Genomic DNA, 13,893 nt, shown 5'->3' with positions numbered 1-13,893 from the left:
TTTACTGGTGAACTTTGAAATTATTTGTATCTATGATGTAGAAAGACTAATTTATACACAGTTTCTCTCCTATACTGTGTCTGAATGAGCTGTAATGAACACCATCATTCACCCACTACCAAGGAAAATGTTCAATACCACTGGGAAGATCTTGAAAAAGGTATTTTTCCCAAATTAGAAGTCAGATTTAAGATTTAATTTATAGCTTTTATAAAGTTTTACAAAAAAAAAATATTGCATTACAGAGAGTGAAGGTGAAATATATTTTAGAACCTATTAACACACAGGGTACAAAAAGCCAGTATAATACCTATCATCTGAACAATTTATTTATTGTAAAAGAAGAGCTTTGTGGAAAAGTTACAAATGTACTTTATCAAAAGTCACTGCCTGCATTTTAAAACTGGCCACATCAAAATAAACATTTTAAAAATTATTGTAAAAGCAAAAAAAGTTAAAGTTGTCCACAGTCGCCTGCAGCCTCTTTCTCATTCACTGGCCACACTGCTCTGTTTCAGTGTGCAGCTTTCACCACCTCTACTCTTCAGGCCTAAAACCCATTTGATTTTGCTGCGCTCCCACAGATGTCATTCATTCTTTGCTCAGATTGGTTCTCCAAGCTCTGGGTGCTGCTCAGTTTAGCTACAGTTCCCCTGCTGCTTCATGCAACCAGTAACTCGCCTGGTTGTGTGTCCATAATCCGTTGCCAAACTAGTTTAAGCTGAGCATAGTTGTCTAAGCTAACCAAACACTTAGTGCTGCCTGTAGCTAATTGTGCGATTTGGAGGAAAAAAACATCAAGAGAGAGCAAAGTGGCAGCTAGTAAACTTCCACAATGATAGCCCTAGTATTTGGCTTTGATGCGGACGGCTGCAGTTCGTCCCACTCCCACTGTAGAGTAGAACAGAATAGAGTAGGCGTCCATGTGAAGCTCAGCCTGTTGTGGAAGCGAGGCCTGGTTAGCAAGCAAGCATTTCTGGTGCTACCTAGTTAGTTGGCCTTTCTATTTTGGAGCCTTTATTGTTTCTGTTATATCTTCCCCTCTTCTTAGCAGAGATAAGGCATGCCCTTAAAGGTGCTCAAATTGTGCTGAACATGACATCTAATTAAATATCTCTTTTAAGCTCCAAGATTTTTCTAAAGGCATCCAAATAGATGCTTAGACTCTATTAAAAGTTGGATGGCTGACAATTTTCCCCAACCTAAATCTTCATTTGTGTCCCTGAAAGATACCTGAGATAACACTAGGTCCCCCTTGCCTCTTTACTTCTACCAGGAACCTTGCTTAACTGCTGACTTGGCTTTGAGTTTTTATTTTTATGTCAAATATCTGGTTCAAGCTTGCTTTTTTAATTGAAAAATTATTACAAGTTAATGTCTTGATGCATGCTCCATCCAGGTAAAGAAATCCCAAAAGGTCTGAACACGTCTGGACGTCCAGGTGACCCATTTAATCCAGATAATTCCACATAATTTATTATTCAGATGACATTTATTATATTGGAATTGTTAAAAAAAAATACTAGTACTATATACTATATATACTAGTACAGAAAATGCTAATACAGATTAGGTGTAAGGAAGACAATGAAAACACAAAATAAATGCCTGCTGTGCTGCGATTTAAAGGGAAGAACCCTTTGCTACAATGACTTGTTGTTTTTTGGTGTCTTTGTTGTAGACTTTCCTGGGATTCAGGGCAGAGTTATGTATTCCTGATGAGCTGTAGCCCTCACTGGACAACAGGTTCTCTCTGCTTCCGTCAGAATCTGAATGATGCTGTTTGAGTGAAAAGAGGAAAGATATCTTCAGCTTTCCACAAAGGGCACACATTTTGACAGAATGTATTTTATGTCCTTACGTTTTTGCGAAAGATTCGGCGCAGCAGGCTGCGTTTGGGGCTCTCTGGGGCCTGGGACCAGTCGAGATCTGGAGATGCAGATCCCTTAGGGCCAAAAACATTCAGTTCTTCAAAACATCCCGTTTCTATTAGCTACATGGAAGACAGAGAAGGAAGGTGAGGTTTGAAGCTCTTGTCTGGATTAACCCTGGTAATGTAACCTAGAACTTGCCTCATTTTGCCAAATTATGGAATTGCTTCCTGTGTTGAACTGGGAGTAGAAGAAGCTGTCAGTCTGGTCAAAATGGACTCCTTTCACTGTGGAAAATTCTTCTATGTCCTGTACATCAGTGCAGTACACCTGACTGGGCTAAAAATAAAAGACCACATGCAGTGAGTACAAATTTAAATGGCTTTAAGATTGTTAAAATCTTCTTCTTCTACATTTGATCAGTTTTTATTTAAGTACTTTACATACTCTTTAAAAACCAAAGTCACTTGACAAGATATTTCTTACATCGAAAACACTACATCCAGCTAAATGGAATCCAATTTAAATACATAAATGTAATCCTGTATGTATGTATGTATGTATGTATGTATGTATACATATTCAAAATTCAAATTCATACACACACATATACATACATATCTAGATATCTGTCTCTATCAATCTATAGATATAGATATCTCATTTGGGTACTTACATCAGGTTTAAATGGAGGGTCAACGCGTCCTGCCTCCAGCATCCGAAAGTTGATCTCTTGGAAGAAAGGATGAAATTTTACATCTTTTCCCCCAGACTTCTGGGAGCCCAGCCTCTTTGTGGGGTCCTTGGTCAGCAGCTACAATAGTGGAAAAAAAGGTGTTCTCATTGCTTGAAGGATGTAATACAGCCTCTTCCGAAATTGGGGTTAGGATTTAGGCTGAAAAGCACATGTATGCGTAGTAAATCTCTAAGGTGTAAGCAACCCTGAACCTATCCTATTAGAATATGACTTGGCTTTTGGAAATTGTTGTACTGTCTTAACAATCTGACATACATCAGGGGATAAAGGTATGATGTGGATGAAAGAACATCTTCTGTGCATGCTGAAATAAAAATAGTTTCATTTTGAAGAACTCACTGAGGAGCAGATGTCTTTTGTCTCCTTGCTGAACTGGTTGCCATATTCTTCATGTTCATTCTGAATCCTTCTCTCCATTTCTGAGGATTTAGGCTGTTCTCCTTTGGCCCTGAAAGGGGGCCGACCTGCAGTCATTTCATAAATCAGACACCCGAGGCCCCACCAGTCCACACTCATTCCATAACGCTCATAGCCGATCACCTCAGGAGCTGAAATGGGAATGCAAACGAATAATCTTTTTATGCTTTGCTGCTGTTACTTATTGCCAAGGCAATATTCTTGTGTACTCTATAAGTCTATATTTCCATGTCGTGAAAATTACTAAAAACCAAACCCTGACTAGTCTCGTAGTTCCTGCTCCTGAAAAACAACCCCAGAGAATGATGCTGCCACCACCATGCTTCCCTGTAGCAATTGCATTCATCAGGGGATCATTGCTGCCTAGTTTCCTCCAAACATGACACTTTAAGGATTTCAATCTTTGTTTCATCAGACCAGAGTTTTATTTCTCATTGTCTGAAAGTACTTCATGTTCCTTTTTGCAAAACTCCAGGAAGGCTGTCATGTGCCTTTTAATGACAATTGGCTTCCAACTGGCCACTCTACCATACAGGCCTGACTGGTAGAGTTCTGCAGAAATGATTATCCTTTTGGGAGGTTCTCCTCTTTCCACAGTGCAATGCTGGAGCTCTGCCAGAATGAACATTGGCTTCTTGGTCAGTTCACTGACTAAGACCCTTCTACCCCGATTTAGATCAGATTGGCTGGAGTGCTTCCACACTTCTTCCTTTTATGTATGATGGAGACTGTTGTGCTCATTGGGAACTTAAATACTGCTGAAATCTTTCTGTACCTTTCACCAGATGTGTGCCTCAATAAAATCCTGTCTCTGAGGTCTACAGACAATTCCTTGGACATTATGTCTTCATGTCCCAGTAACTTTACCACAGGTGGAGTCCAATCAAGTCATAGAAACATCTGACCAGTGCACCAGGATTCAACTCACTTTGGAGTCTTATGGCAAAGTCTGTGGGTAGTTAAGTTACAGTTTTGTTTTGTTTTTTTAATAAAATTGCTAAAAAAAAAAAAATTCAAGCTAATTTTTTCACTTTGTCAATATGTGGTATTGTGTGTAGAGGTGAAACAAATGAATTTAATCAGTTTTGGAAATAGGCTGTAACATAACAAATGTGGAACAAGTGAACCACTGTGAACATTTTCTGAAAGCACTGTAGACATAAAGTCATAATAGGTTCTTTCTTCCCATCCAGTTGACAGCATCAGGTAATTTGAAAGTTTTAAACTATTACAATACAAGAATTCAGAGATTCTACATTGGAGACACCAAACAGCCATCCTATCAATGCATGGCACAACATAGCAGGACAAGACCAGCTAAAGATCTGCGCCTAAAGGTTAAAGGTCAATCTTTTGAGGATGCCAATTTTCATATTCTGAACTGAGAAGATAGATTGTTTGAAAGAAGAGTAAAAGATGCCATCTATTTTCACTGTGAATGACCATCACTGAATAGAGGGGGTGGCTTGTGACACCAACTGTCAGTCACATACAATGCAATTTTAAGATCTATTCCCAGGTGCCTCAGGTTTCTGTTAACCTCAGGTTAATAGGGTGAGCCAAGGTATCACATTAGTTTCTCTCAAAACCTCTGCTGGTCATGATCCATGCCTTTTTCTCACCTTGGCTCATGTGACACAATTAATAGTGGGTCAACAACCCTTTTAGTGACAAGCCCCACAAGGATTTAGATACCTGGGACTCATTTGGTTTTAGAACTGAAGACGTTTTCTGGATGAGAGGTGAAACATCTTCAAGAAACTTAAAGAATTCCAATTCCTTTCTTTCAAAGTTCCTTAGAAAATAGCAAAATCACCATTTGCTTTGCTTTGATTTTATTGACAGTTGTTTGATTTTTTGTTTCTGTTGTTTTTCTGATGTGTTAAAACAAACTATCAGGTCTACAAATCACCAACTCCCAACACAATGCAAACTGCATCATAAACTTAAATTTCAATTAGTGACTTTGTGATGGATAAACTTACATAGATAAACTCTATGTAAGTACTTAAGCAGTCCATCCATCTGTGTGCAGGCCAGTAAGCACCACTGAGAGGTATGGATAAAAGTCATACAATCATAAAAATAAATTGCTTTGTTTTCCAACACACTCATATAATCTAGTGATTTATGTGGGTCTGTAGAAGTTCCATACATACCCATATAGCCCAGTGTGCCCACCCTGCCTCGTACTAGACTCCCCTCAGACATCTTCACAGCCAAACCCAGGTCAGAGATGCGGATGTGTCCTTAATGGAACAAAAAAAGTAAGATTAACTGAAATGGCATGATTGTTGAGATTATTTTTCTCACATACTTTCACTTTTGCCCTGTCAAGTTAGGCTTCACTTTTCTCCAGCTGACACAATGGGAAACTACAACTGTTGCTTTTATTCCAAGAATGAAGGAACAGGTGTGGAAGTTTCTATAAATAGATAACAGGTTTTTTTACTTCCTCAAACTACTTTTCTTTTTCTTTTTTTTTTTACCCCTGTCAAAATACAATCAACACAGAATTTTCTTGAGAGCAGGTGGATGCTTCTGATAGGCTGCATGGCCAAATGTGTGGCATTTCAAACAGTCAGATTATTTTCAGAGTTAAAAATAGCAAGAAAGTAACTGCCAGCTTTTGCTATGTGTGGATGTTGGAATGCTATCTGCTTGGATGTTACTGTAGTACAGTTGAGGCTATTTATTGTACATGAATGATTAAAAAAAACACTGTTTTGTAGTTGCGCATACCATTGTCATCCAAGAGAATGTTCTCTGGCTTCAAATCTCTAGAAGAAACACAGCATTTAAAAACTTCTTCCCGACTAGTAGAGATGTGATTTAATGCATGTAGAAATACACTTACCTGTATAATATTGACTTTTGGTGGAGGTGAATTAAACCACAGCAGACTTCTGCAGCGTAGAAACGTACCCTGTCTTTGGTCAGACCAGGTGACCCCATGCGATGTATGTGAAACCCTAGGTCACCGCCGTTCATCATGGTCAAAACCATACAGAGATTGTGCTTGGTCTCATAAGCATATGCCAGATTCACCTGAACAATAAAAAAATAAAACAAAAATAAGAAAACAAAACTCACTAAGGCATCAGCAATACTATAAATTCAGCTTTTACAAAATACTTGAAACAATTCAGTATAATTCAGTGCAGAACACCACTCGCTATGAAAGAAAGCCAATCATAAGGATTAAACATTATCCTTAACCTCCTAGGACCTGGCATCCACATATGTGGACATCACATTTTGGGTTATTTAGACCAAAATACTCAATTTTGCTCTATATCCACTTACGAGGACATTATACTGCTACTGTGCTATCAAAATGTTAAATGAATATCCTCATATGTGGCTCTCATTTTTCTTAGAAACAAAAATCAGGTAAAAAAAAAAAATCTGGTAATTCTTTGTTTTTACATTAATTGGGTCCCAATCAGCCCAAATATCAAAGAGAAATTGAAAATGCATGTCATGGAAGAGTTCCGGTCTTAGGAGGTTAAAAGAAACTGCAAATACACATTTTAGAAAAATTGAGTTGTGCTCACTGATTATAAAAACTGGACATCATTCTTAAGAAAAATAAGACTATTTGATCACGAAATTCATCTGAATCAGTAGATCAGTATAAACAGAATTCTGTCTGACCGAGGTTGCTTTTGAACTTGTTCTCTCCCTGATTATTTTATACTCAGCTATATTGCTGAGACGAGGTATAGTGGCACCAAGAAAGTCCTTGGTTTGAATCCAGTCCGAGGCCTTTCTGTGTATAGTTTGCATGTTCTCTCTTCATCTGCATGAGTTCTCTTAGAGTTCTCAGACTTCCTTCCACAGCTCAAAGATGATGATGAGTCTGAATAGTTGTCTGCTTCAGTGTTAGCCCTGTTAGTCCAGCCTCTCATCCTGTGATGGATGCGATAGGCTACAGCCTCGATGTAGTGGATAAAAGCAGAAGAGGATGGATGGATGGATGGATGGATGGAAGAAAATTGATGGATGGATGTGTGTCAGAACATGTATAAAACCTGTTGAATGATGTGATGAGTCTCTAATTAAGCATATATAAATAGTAGATCGACTGGTTCTTATTAAGTACTTTTCTGCCTAACTTGAGCACTCAAGGATAGGTGAGTATGCAGACGGGAGCGACCAACCTTCCAGTTAATAATTGACCTGCTCTACCTCCTGAGTCACAGCCACCTCTTCTATGTCTTTTATAAAACATAGAGAAGAGTTCATGTCCATTATCCCTATCCCAACTGTGATAAGGTGAAAGATGGGGTATACCCTATACAGGTTTCCTATCGGTGTCACAGGATAAACTTCTCTTCACTGTAAAAATACCTTGTATAAACATTCAGTAAAGATCATTTTTGTTAAATGATTTGTTCAAACATTTGGCAGCTGGAGTTTTTAACAAGTGTCAGTTATGATGGAATTATAAAGACTATTTTGAATTGCTTATTAATGTCTCGTTCGGTGTGAGCTTAAGCTTTATTAATCTCTGTCTCTCTTCCACAGCATGTCTTTTATCCCGCTGGGGCGATCGTGGCTCAAGAGTTGGGAGTTCGCCTTGTAATCGGAAGGTTGCCGGTTTGAGCCCCAGCTCCGACAGTCTCGATCGTTGTGTCCTTGGGCAAGACACTTGACCCTTTGCCCACCTACTGGTGGTGGTCAGAGGGCCCGGTGTCGCCAGAGGGCCCGGTGGCCCGGCAGCCTCGCCTCTATCAGTGCACCCCAGGGTGGGTGTAGGGTTGATGGCACCCCAGGGTGGGTGCCATCAACACACTGTTGATGGCAAATCAACAGTGTGTGAATGTCTGTGTGAATGGGTGGGTGACTGGATGTGTAAAGCGCTTTGGGGTCCTTAGGGACTAGTAAAGTGCTATACAAATACAGGCCATTTACCATTTACCGTCTTCTCTCTCTCTCCCCAACCAGTCGCGGCAGACGGCCACCCCTCCCTGTGCCTGCTGGAGGTTTCTTGCTGTTAAAATGGAGTTTTTCCTTCCCAGTGTCGCCAAAGTGCTTGCTCATAGGGGGCCATATGATTGTTGGTTTTTTCTGTGTATCTATCATTGTAGGGTCTACCTTACAATATTAAAGTGCCTTGAGGCAACTGCTGTTGTGATTTGGTGCTGTATAAATAAAATTGAATTGAATTGAATTGAATTGAATTGAATTCAACTGAATTGTAGTCACAGTGTAACTTAATAACAGTGTATATGTTTATTTTAACGAAGAAAGAAATATCAACCATTGTAACAGTGCAGGTCATGGATTTGCTTTTTAAGAATAACCCAACTTTGCTTACACAGATAACACTGGTTAACAAACATACTGATTTAAAAAAAAATGAACAAGGCAATGTGAAAACCATCACAATGAACAAAAACTAGTTTGAAAATGTAAAAAAAATTGACAAATTAAAAAATGATGCAAATATTTGAAGAGCACAGCAGTCTCACCACAAAGCGACTATCCAGTTCCTGTAGTATCTCTTTCTCATTGAGAGCCATGTCCTCTCTTTTCCTCTTCTTTACATGGGTTTTTTCCAGCTTTTTGCAGGCATACATCTTGCCTGTGGCTCTCACCTGACAGGCCCACACCTCAAGACAGAATAACAGGATTGTAAGACAATAACACCCTTGTGATAAATTTGTATCTAATGCTGTTGCCAGTATCAGAGCTGTTCAATATGTCAAAAAAGAATAGGTTGCTGCAAAGTGAAAGTATACTAATATATGTAAGGGAACTAAAGAGTAACAGAGATGTAGAACTGTGTTGTGAAGGTCTAAGTCCATGAATTCCCCCAAGGGAATATGTATGTAAAATAAAAAATAAAAAAACTACCTTCATTTTGATACACCGTGGGTAAAGACATACCTCAAAAACATATACCATAAAGTGTCTGATATGCTAACACTGTGTCTTAGAGTAAATCCCAAAACATACATACCGCTCCAAACCCTCCTTTCCCCAGTAGTCTGTACTGTCGAAATGTTTGCTTCATGATAGGCTGCCTTGAAAGAGACAGACATGTTGTTTTCATTTGAAATATTTTTGTAAATACATTTTTTAAGAAGAACTGTAAACAGCAGCTACTTGGCTAACCACTGATCCATGAAACAATTCGTCTCATACCTTTGTTGGGCATACACATTTACTGACCTCTCCAACTGTTTCCATTGTAGAAAGCGGGCAAAGAACATGCTGTCCTGGTACTGGGTGAAGGGCTCGTTGCTGAGGTATTTATGTAGGTCTCTAATCCACAAAAGAAAGATGAACTCCATCTGCTCCATTGGTCAACAGTTTTCAACAGCATGTGCCACACTTTAGAGAACTGATTCTGAAAAGCAGTTCTTCTATTGGCTACTGGACATACTGTATATATTACTGTGTATATCCCAGTAATTTAGCAAAATTAGAAAAATAGTCATCACATCAGGCCAGCAAAACTCCAGTTAAGCCAGTAGTTAAAATTATATACAGTCAGTATAGTGCAGTGTTATGGTTAGATGCATTCAGATGTGTTTGATTTGAGGAAGATTTGGGCATGGATGTCCCAGAAAATTCACACCAAAATCTGACTGTGCAATACTCAAAGAAATTACAAAACACACAAAAAATACATCTCAGACTCTATAGGCCTCTGTTAGCATGCTAAATGTTAAAGATTTACAACAGTACAATTAGAAAAAGATCTAATAAGTGTTGCTTCCCAGGAGAAACTTGCTTCTCTCTAAGTAAAATATGGCATAGCTGAAGATAAATCTGAAACCCCTAAACCTTCTGGAACAATGTCCTTTGGACAGACAAAACCAAACTGGATACATTTGGCCACAATGTATAATGCCAGATTGGTGAAAATAACCTTTTTCACCAATGCAACCACAGGACCTGGGCACTTTGCAGTCATTGAGTCGACTATGAATTCCTGTGTATACCAAAGTATTCTAGACTGCATTGAGTCCCCTACAAACTTGTTTTAACATGACCATCTATAAGCAAACCAGAGAGATATAACTTACTCCCTGCAGCCATGAAAGACATCACCACAGGGATTGAGCTCCAGACTCTGATTGCAGCTTCTTTCATGCCTCAGTAGGATGGACACACACTCACTGGACTGAGGGAACATGATACACTTGGATAAAGTGATGTGTAGCATGATATAAGAATTCTTGTTTCAAACTTCAGAGGAGAAAATAATGAAAGAAAAATATCCACGGTTGTAAACTATCAACCATGTTTTCTACAAATGTTGTCACACCTGCTTCATGAGGAATCTCTGGATGATCCTGTTCCCAGACTCTTTCCTTTTGTCATCTGACTGAATGTCAAAGTTGTCCTAAAGAAGAAAATAGGTATTAAGATTGTTTGCATATGTGGATGCAGAGTCTATATGTACAGGTTAGTTCTTCAAAGGGTTTAGACAGTAAAATCTAGTATCAGACAGAAGGTCTGATGTCAGTTTTTCTGAAGTAATTTGAGCTATTTACTGCAAAATGTTTAAGTGGTCAGACATACAGATGCTCACACATGAAGCAAATCACCAGTAAATTAAATGATTTAGTTCATTCACAATCTGTAAGTCGTGCAATAAACTTAAAAAGATCTTGTGTCAATGAATAATTTATTGTTTACAAAATGTTGTGTAAACTCGGGCGGTTAAAATGTTTTAGAGAAGCACACTTCTCATCTAATTTCTCAGGTTTAATATTGCCTTTGAGACTACCTACTGTACCCTGGATGTGATTACTTGCCAGTTGAAGTAACGGTAAAAATATTAGGGTTTTTTGTTTGTTTGTTTGTTTTGAAACATTTGCCAGTGTTGCAGTGGTTAGCCACTTGATAAGGCAATCAGCTGCCGCTTAACGCTGGTGCTTTGAGTGTTTTGAGGGTCAGGCTCATTAGATACTACCTGTCCAGTAACACTTTGTTTCTGCACAGGATACAAGGTTATATGAGCTGTTGTATCTACAAGAGTCACCCTCTTGTGCACTGAAGTCCAAAATTTCTTTTTTACTCAATATGAATATACCAGAGTTAAATTTGGCTGATGTTTTTTTTCTTATCATTTAATAATGCCGCGGTGTCTCATGCATCATTATCCATCAGTAATCAAGAAAGAAAGAAAAAAATAACAGATGGAAATTCCAACATGCTATAGATTATTTTGATGTTATATTATATGTGTTATGGTGTAATTCTTCAAGTATATTTTCAGTTCTCAGTTTTCTAATGTTCTTCATGTTAGTTTCACATTTGTTTTGCTCTTAATCTCTTATCTCTCGTTTAATATTTTTAAAAAGCGCACTGCACTGCAATGTCATTACTTAAAACACACAAGAGCAATGCAACTCTAGCTTCTGAAATAATTACTGATATTTAAGTGCCATTATTTTCAATATTTTTAAGGACTCAAATTCCAGTAAAAGAATTTTTCACAGTTTGTACCAAAGCATCTTGGAGGGAAATGTAGTTCTGCAGATCAGGCCGACTCCGACAGAAGAGCTGAAACAGTTTCTTGCCAATAGGCTGCTTCACACATAGACTATAGTAGTCTCGTTCTAATGGAGAAATATAAAATAAAATATATGGTGTGAAATCTCACAAAGAACCAGAACTTGTTCACACTATTGAAACACACTTGCAGATACACACCTATGTTCATGGCCAGGTCTTTGCACTGGCTAATGTGGGGAAAGCGAAGCATTTCTTTCCATTTCCAGCTCCTTCCTCCACCTACAGACAGTGGGGACACAGAAAAGGAGTTCTTTAGTGTTGTGAATATGCATACATGCCTATAACCAAAGTGCTGACATATTGAATAACTCAGACTGAGATGTCAATCAGCATGCCTAGTCCTTCAGGTTTCAGACAATAGCTTGTTCGACTACAGTGAGTGAACTATAAATAGCTCCAGGAACAAATTAAACAAAGCCTGTGGAACCACATTACTCTGCAACGTACTTTACACACTATCACTCATAGTTTGCGTCTCAATTTCCACACTCCAAATTTATTTCATGTCTCAAGTAACAGCAAATAAATTTATGTTGCCTTCAGAGAGAATTTCACTTTATTCAGAAATGCTAAAATTGATAAACTGATTTATCCTAAACTGAACTGGTGAGTAAAAAAAACCAGACTTAAAACTCATCATTGATCAGGTTTATCATACATCACTCTTCCACACTGTGACTGAAAAATCATTGTCCTGAGATAACCCATATAAGCACTACTTCTGATGGAGGTCATGTCCCAAATTGAGAAATAAGTCAAAAATTGTCAGCATTTTAGCATGTCATCTTCTCACATAAACTTTCTGGATATAGAAAGTTCTTACCTTCTCTGGCTCTAACAAGAGCAGTATTTGCCGCAATGCTTTCTATGGTTTCCATGTAGCACTGTGCCTTTGCACTACAAGTTACCTTTAGTTAAGTACCGCACAGTATCCAGCCTTCATGCACAAAAGTAAAAATACAACTTCTCAGCAGGCCCAGTAAATGGCAACTATTATATTACAGGCTGCTGAAATAGCTAGTCGTGTTGTCTAACCTGCAGTACCTGTGAGTCACTAAAGAATGTGGGATACTTAATATATGACAGTGCACTCCAAGCACAGGACACGCCCTAAGTAAGAGAGGAGGGACAAAACACAGGTGTAAAGAGCATACAAATAAATCAAAAACTGTAGAGAGGTGATGGATTTGCAACAAAAGCAAAGCAGACAGAAAGAAAGAGTTATTAGAAAAGAGTTTCTAAATATTGACCATTCTTGATCAACAGGTAATCAGAATTTAATTGGTTTTGGACTACTTTTCAGTTCTGAAGTTACTCCCATTTCATGTCCAAAACCCTATTTTGACCAAAGTTGAACTTATCAGCTAACACTTGCAAGCTTGGTTAACAAATCGCATACATAAACTGTATGAGCATGATGCAATAACATCGTAAAACTAGAAACTGAAAGATTCACTTAACACACATCTATGAAGCTAATGTTCAGTCACTTGAAGACATCCCAATCTCCATTTGTATATAACTAACTAGAATATAACTAACAGGTCATATACACAAAGTGGTAAATGGTAAATGGCCTGTATTTGTATAGCGCTTTACTAGTCCCTAAGGACCCCAAAGCACTTTACACATTCAGTCATCCACCCATTCATGCACACATTCACACACTGGTGATGGCAAGCTACATGTAGCCACAGCCACCCTGGGGCGCAATGACAGAGGTGACACCCAGTGGCTTAATACTGGCCTCCTGAGGCACAGGGGTGGCTGTACCTCAGCATGTACAGCAGGTCCTCTACTAATTGAAAGTTTGGTGGTTTGATCCCTGGCTGCTTCAGTCTGCATGCCAAATTGTCTCGGACAAGATACTAACCCCAACTTGCATCCATTGGATGAATGAAGCGTATTGTATTAAATCTTTTGAATTGTCATGTTAAATAGAAGAAGTGCTATATAAGGACCAGTGCATCTACTATGTAGTTTACATTTATCATTTTTAGAAGGACAGCACATACCACATACACCACAATGGACAAAAACAAAAACAAACAAATGGACAACTGTACCCTCATACACACAATAATAACATGGACTGAACCACCACTCACAACCACTAGCACTTTACATAGCCTCTGTAGAAATTATCCACATATTTCACTTATCTTAACTGCACTACTGTATATGCTTTATAGACAATCATTCTGTACAATACGATAATTATAATTCTACAACTGTTTACAACTGTTTATACTGCAGTGGTTTGTATCATATCTATCTAATAGACTCCAATTTGTGCATGTAAATGGAGAG

General features: G+C 38.4%; 1 protein-coding gene across 1 annotated transcript; it reads right to left on the bottom strand.

Moving 5' to 3' along the window:
• Positions 1-6: 6 nt before the first annotated feature.
• LOC113025301 (G protein-coupled receptor kinase 5-like) lies at positions 7-12,616 on the bottom strand. Its single transcript, XM_026172899.1, has 16 exons — positions 12,407-12,616; positions 11,722-11,802; positions 11,515-11,627; positions 10,328-10,405; positions 10,086-10,183; positions 9,226-9,318; positions 9,014-9,077; positions 8,523-8,663; positions 5,903-6,093; positions 5,788-5,825; positions 5,205-5,294; positions 2,968-3,176; positions 2,548-2,685; positions 2,073-2,210; positions 1,862-1,993; positions 7-1,779 (listed from the first exon to the last, which is right to left on the bottom strand). Exons 1-16 carry the CDS (start codon positions 12,459-12,461, stop codon positions 1,624-1,626), a joined length of 1,815 nt encoding a protein of 604 aa, XP_026028684.1. The 5' UTR covers positions 12,462-12,616; the 3' UTR covers positions 7-1,623.
• Positions 12,617-13,893: the final 1,277 nt, after the last annotated feature.

Source organism: Astatotilapia calliptera, chromosome 7 (assembly GCF_900246225.1).
Source record: "Astatotilapia calliptera chromosome 7, fAstCal1.2, whole genome shotgun sequence".
NCBI lineage: Eukaryota > Metazoa > Chordata > Actinopteri > Cichliformes > Cichlidae > Astatotilapia > Astatotilapia calliptera.
Note: the sequence above shows the minus strand (reverse complement) of the source record. Positions and strands in the feature narration are given on the sequence as shown.

What these genes read in the sequence shown, in the direction of transcription:
- LOC113025301 (XM_026172899.1), bottom strand. Translation starts at nt 12,461, where the DNA reads ATGGAAACCATAGAAAGCATTGCGGCAAATACTGCTCTTGTTAGAGCC. An exon ending in AACTGGATAGTCGCTTTGTG is followed by an intron (nt 6,094 to 8,522) that starts GTGAGACTGCTG and finishes TTTATTGTTCAG; the next exon opens with GTGAATCTGGCATATGCTTA. An exon ending in ACCCTCCATTTAAACCTGAT is followed by an intron (nt 2,211 to 2,547) that starts GTAAGTACCCAA and finishes TTTTATTTTTAG; the next exon opens with CCCAGTCAGGTGTACTGCAC.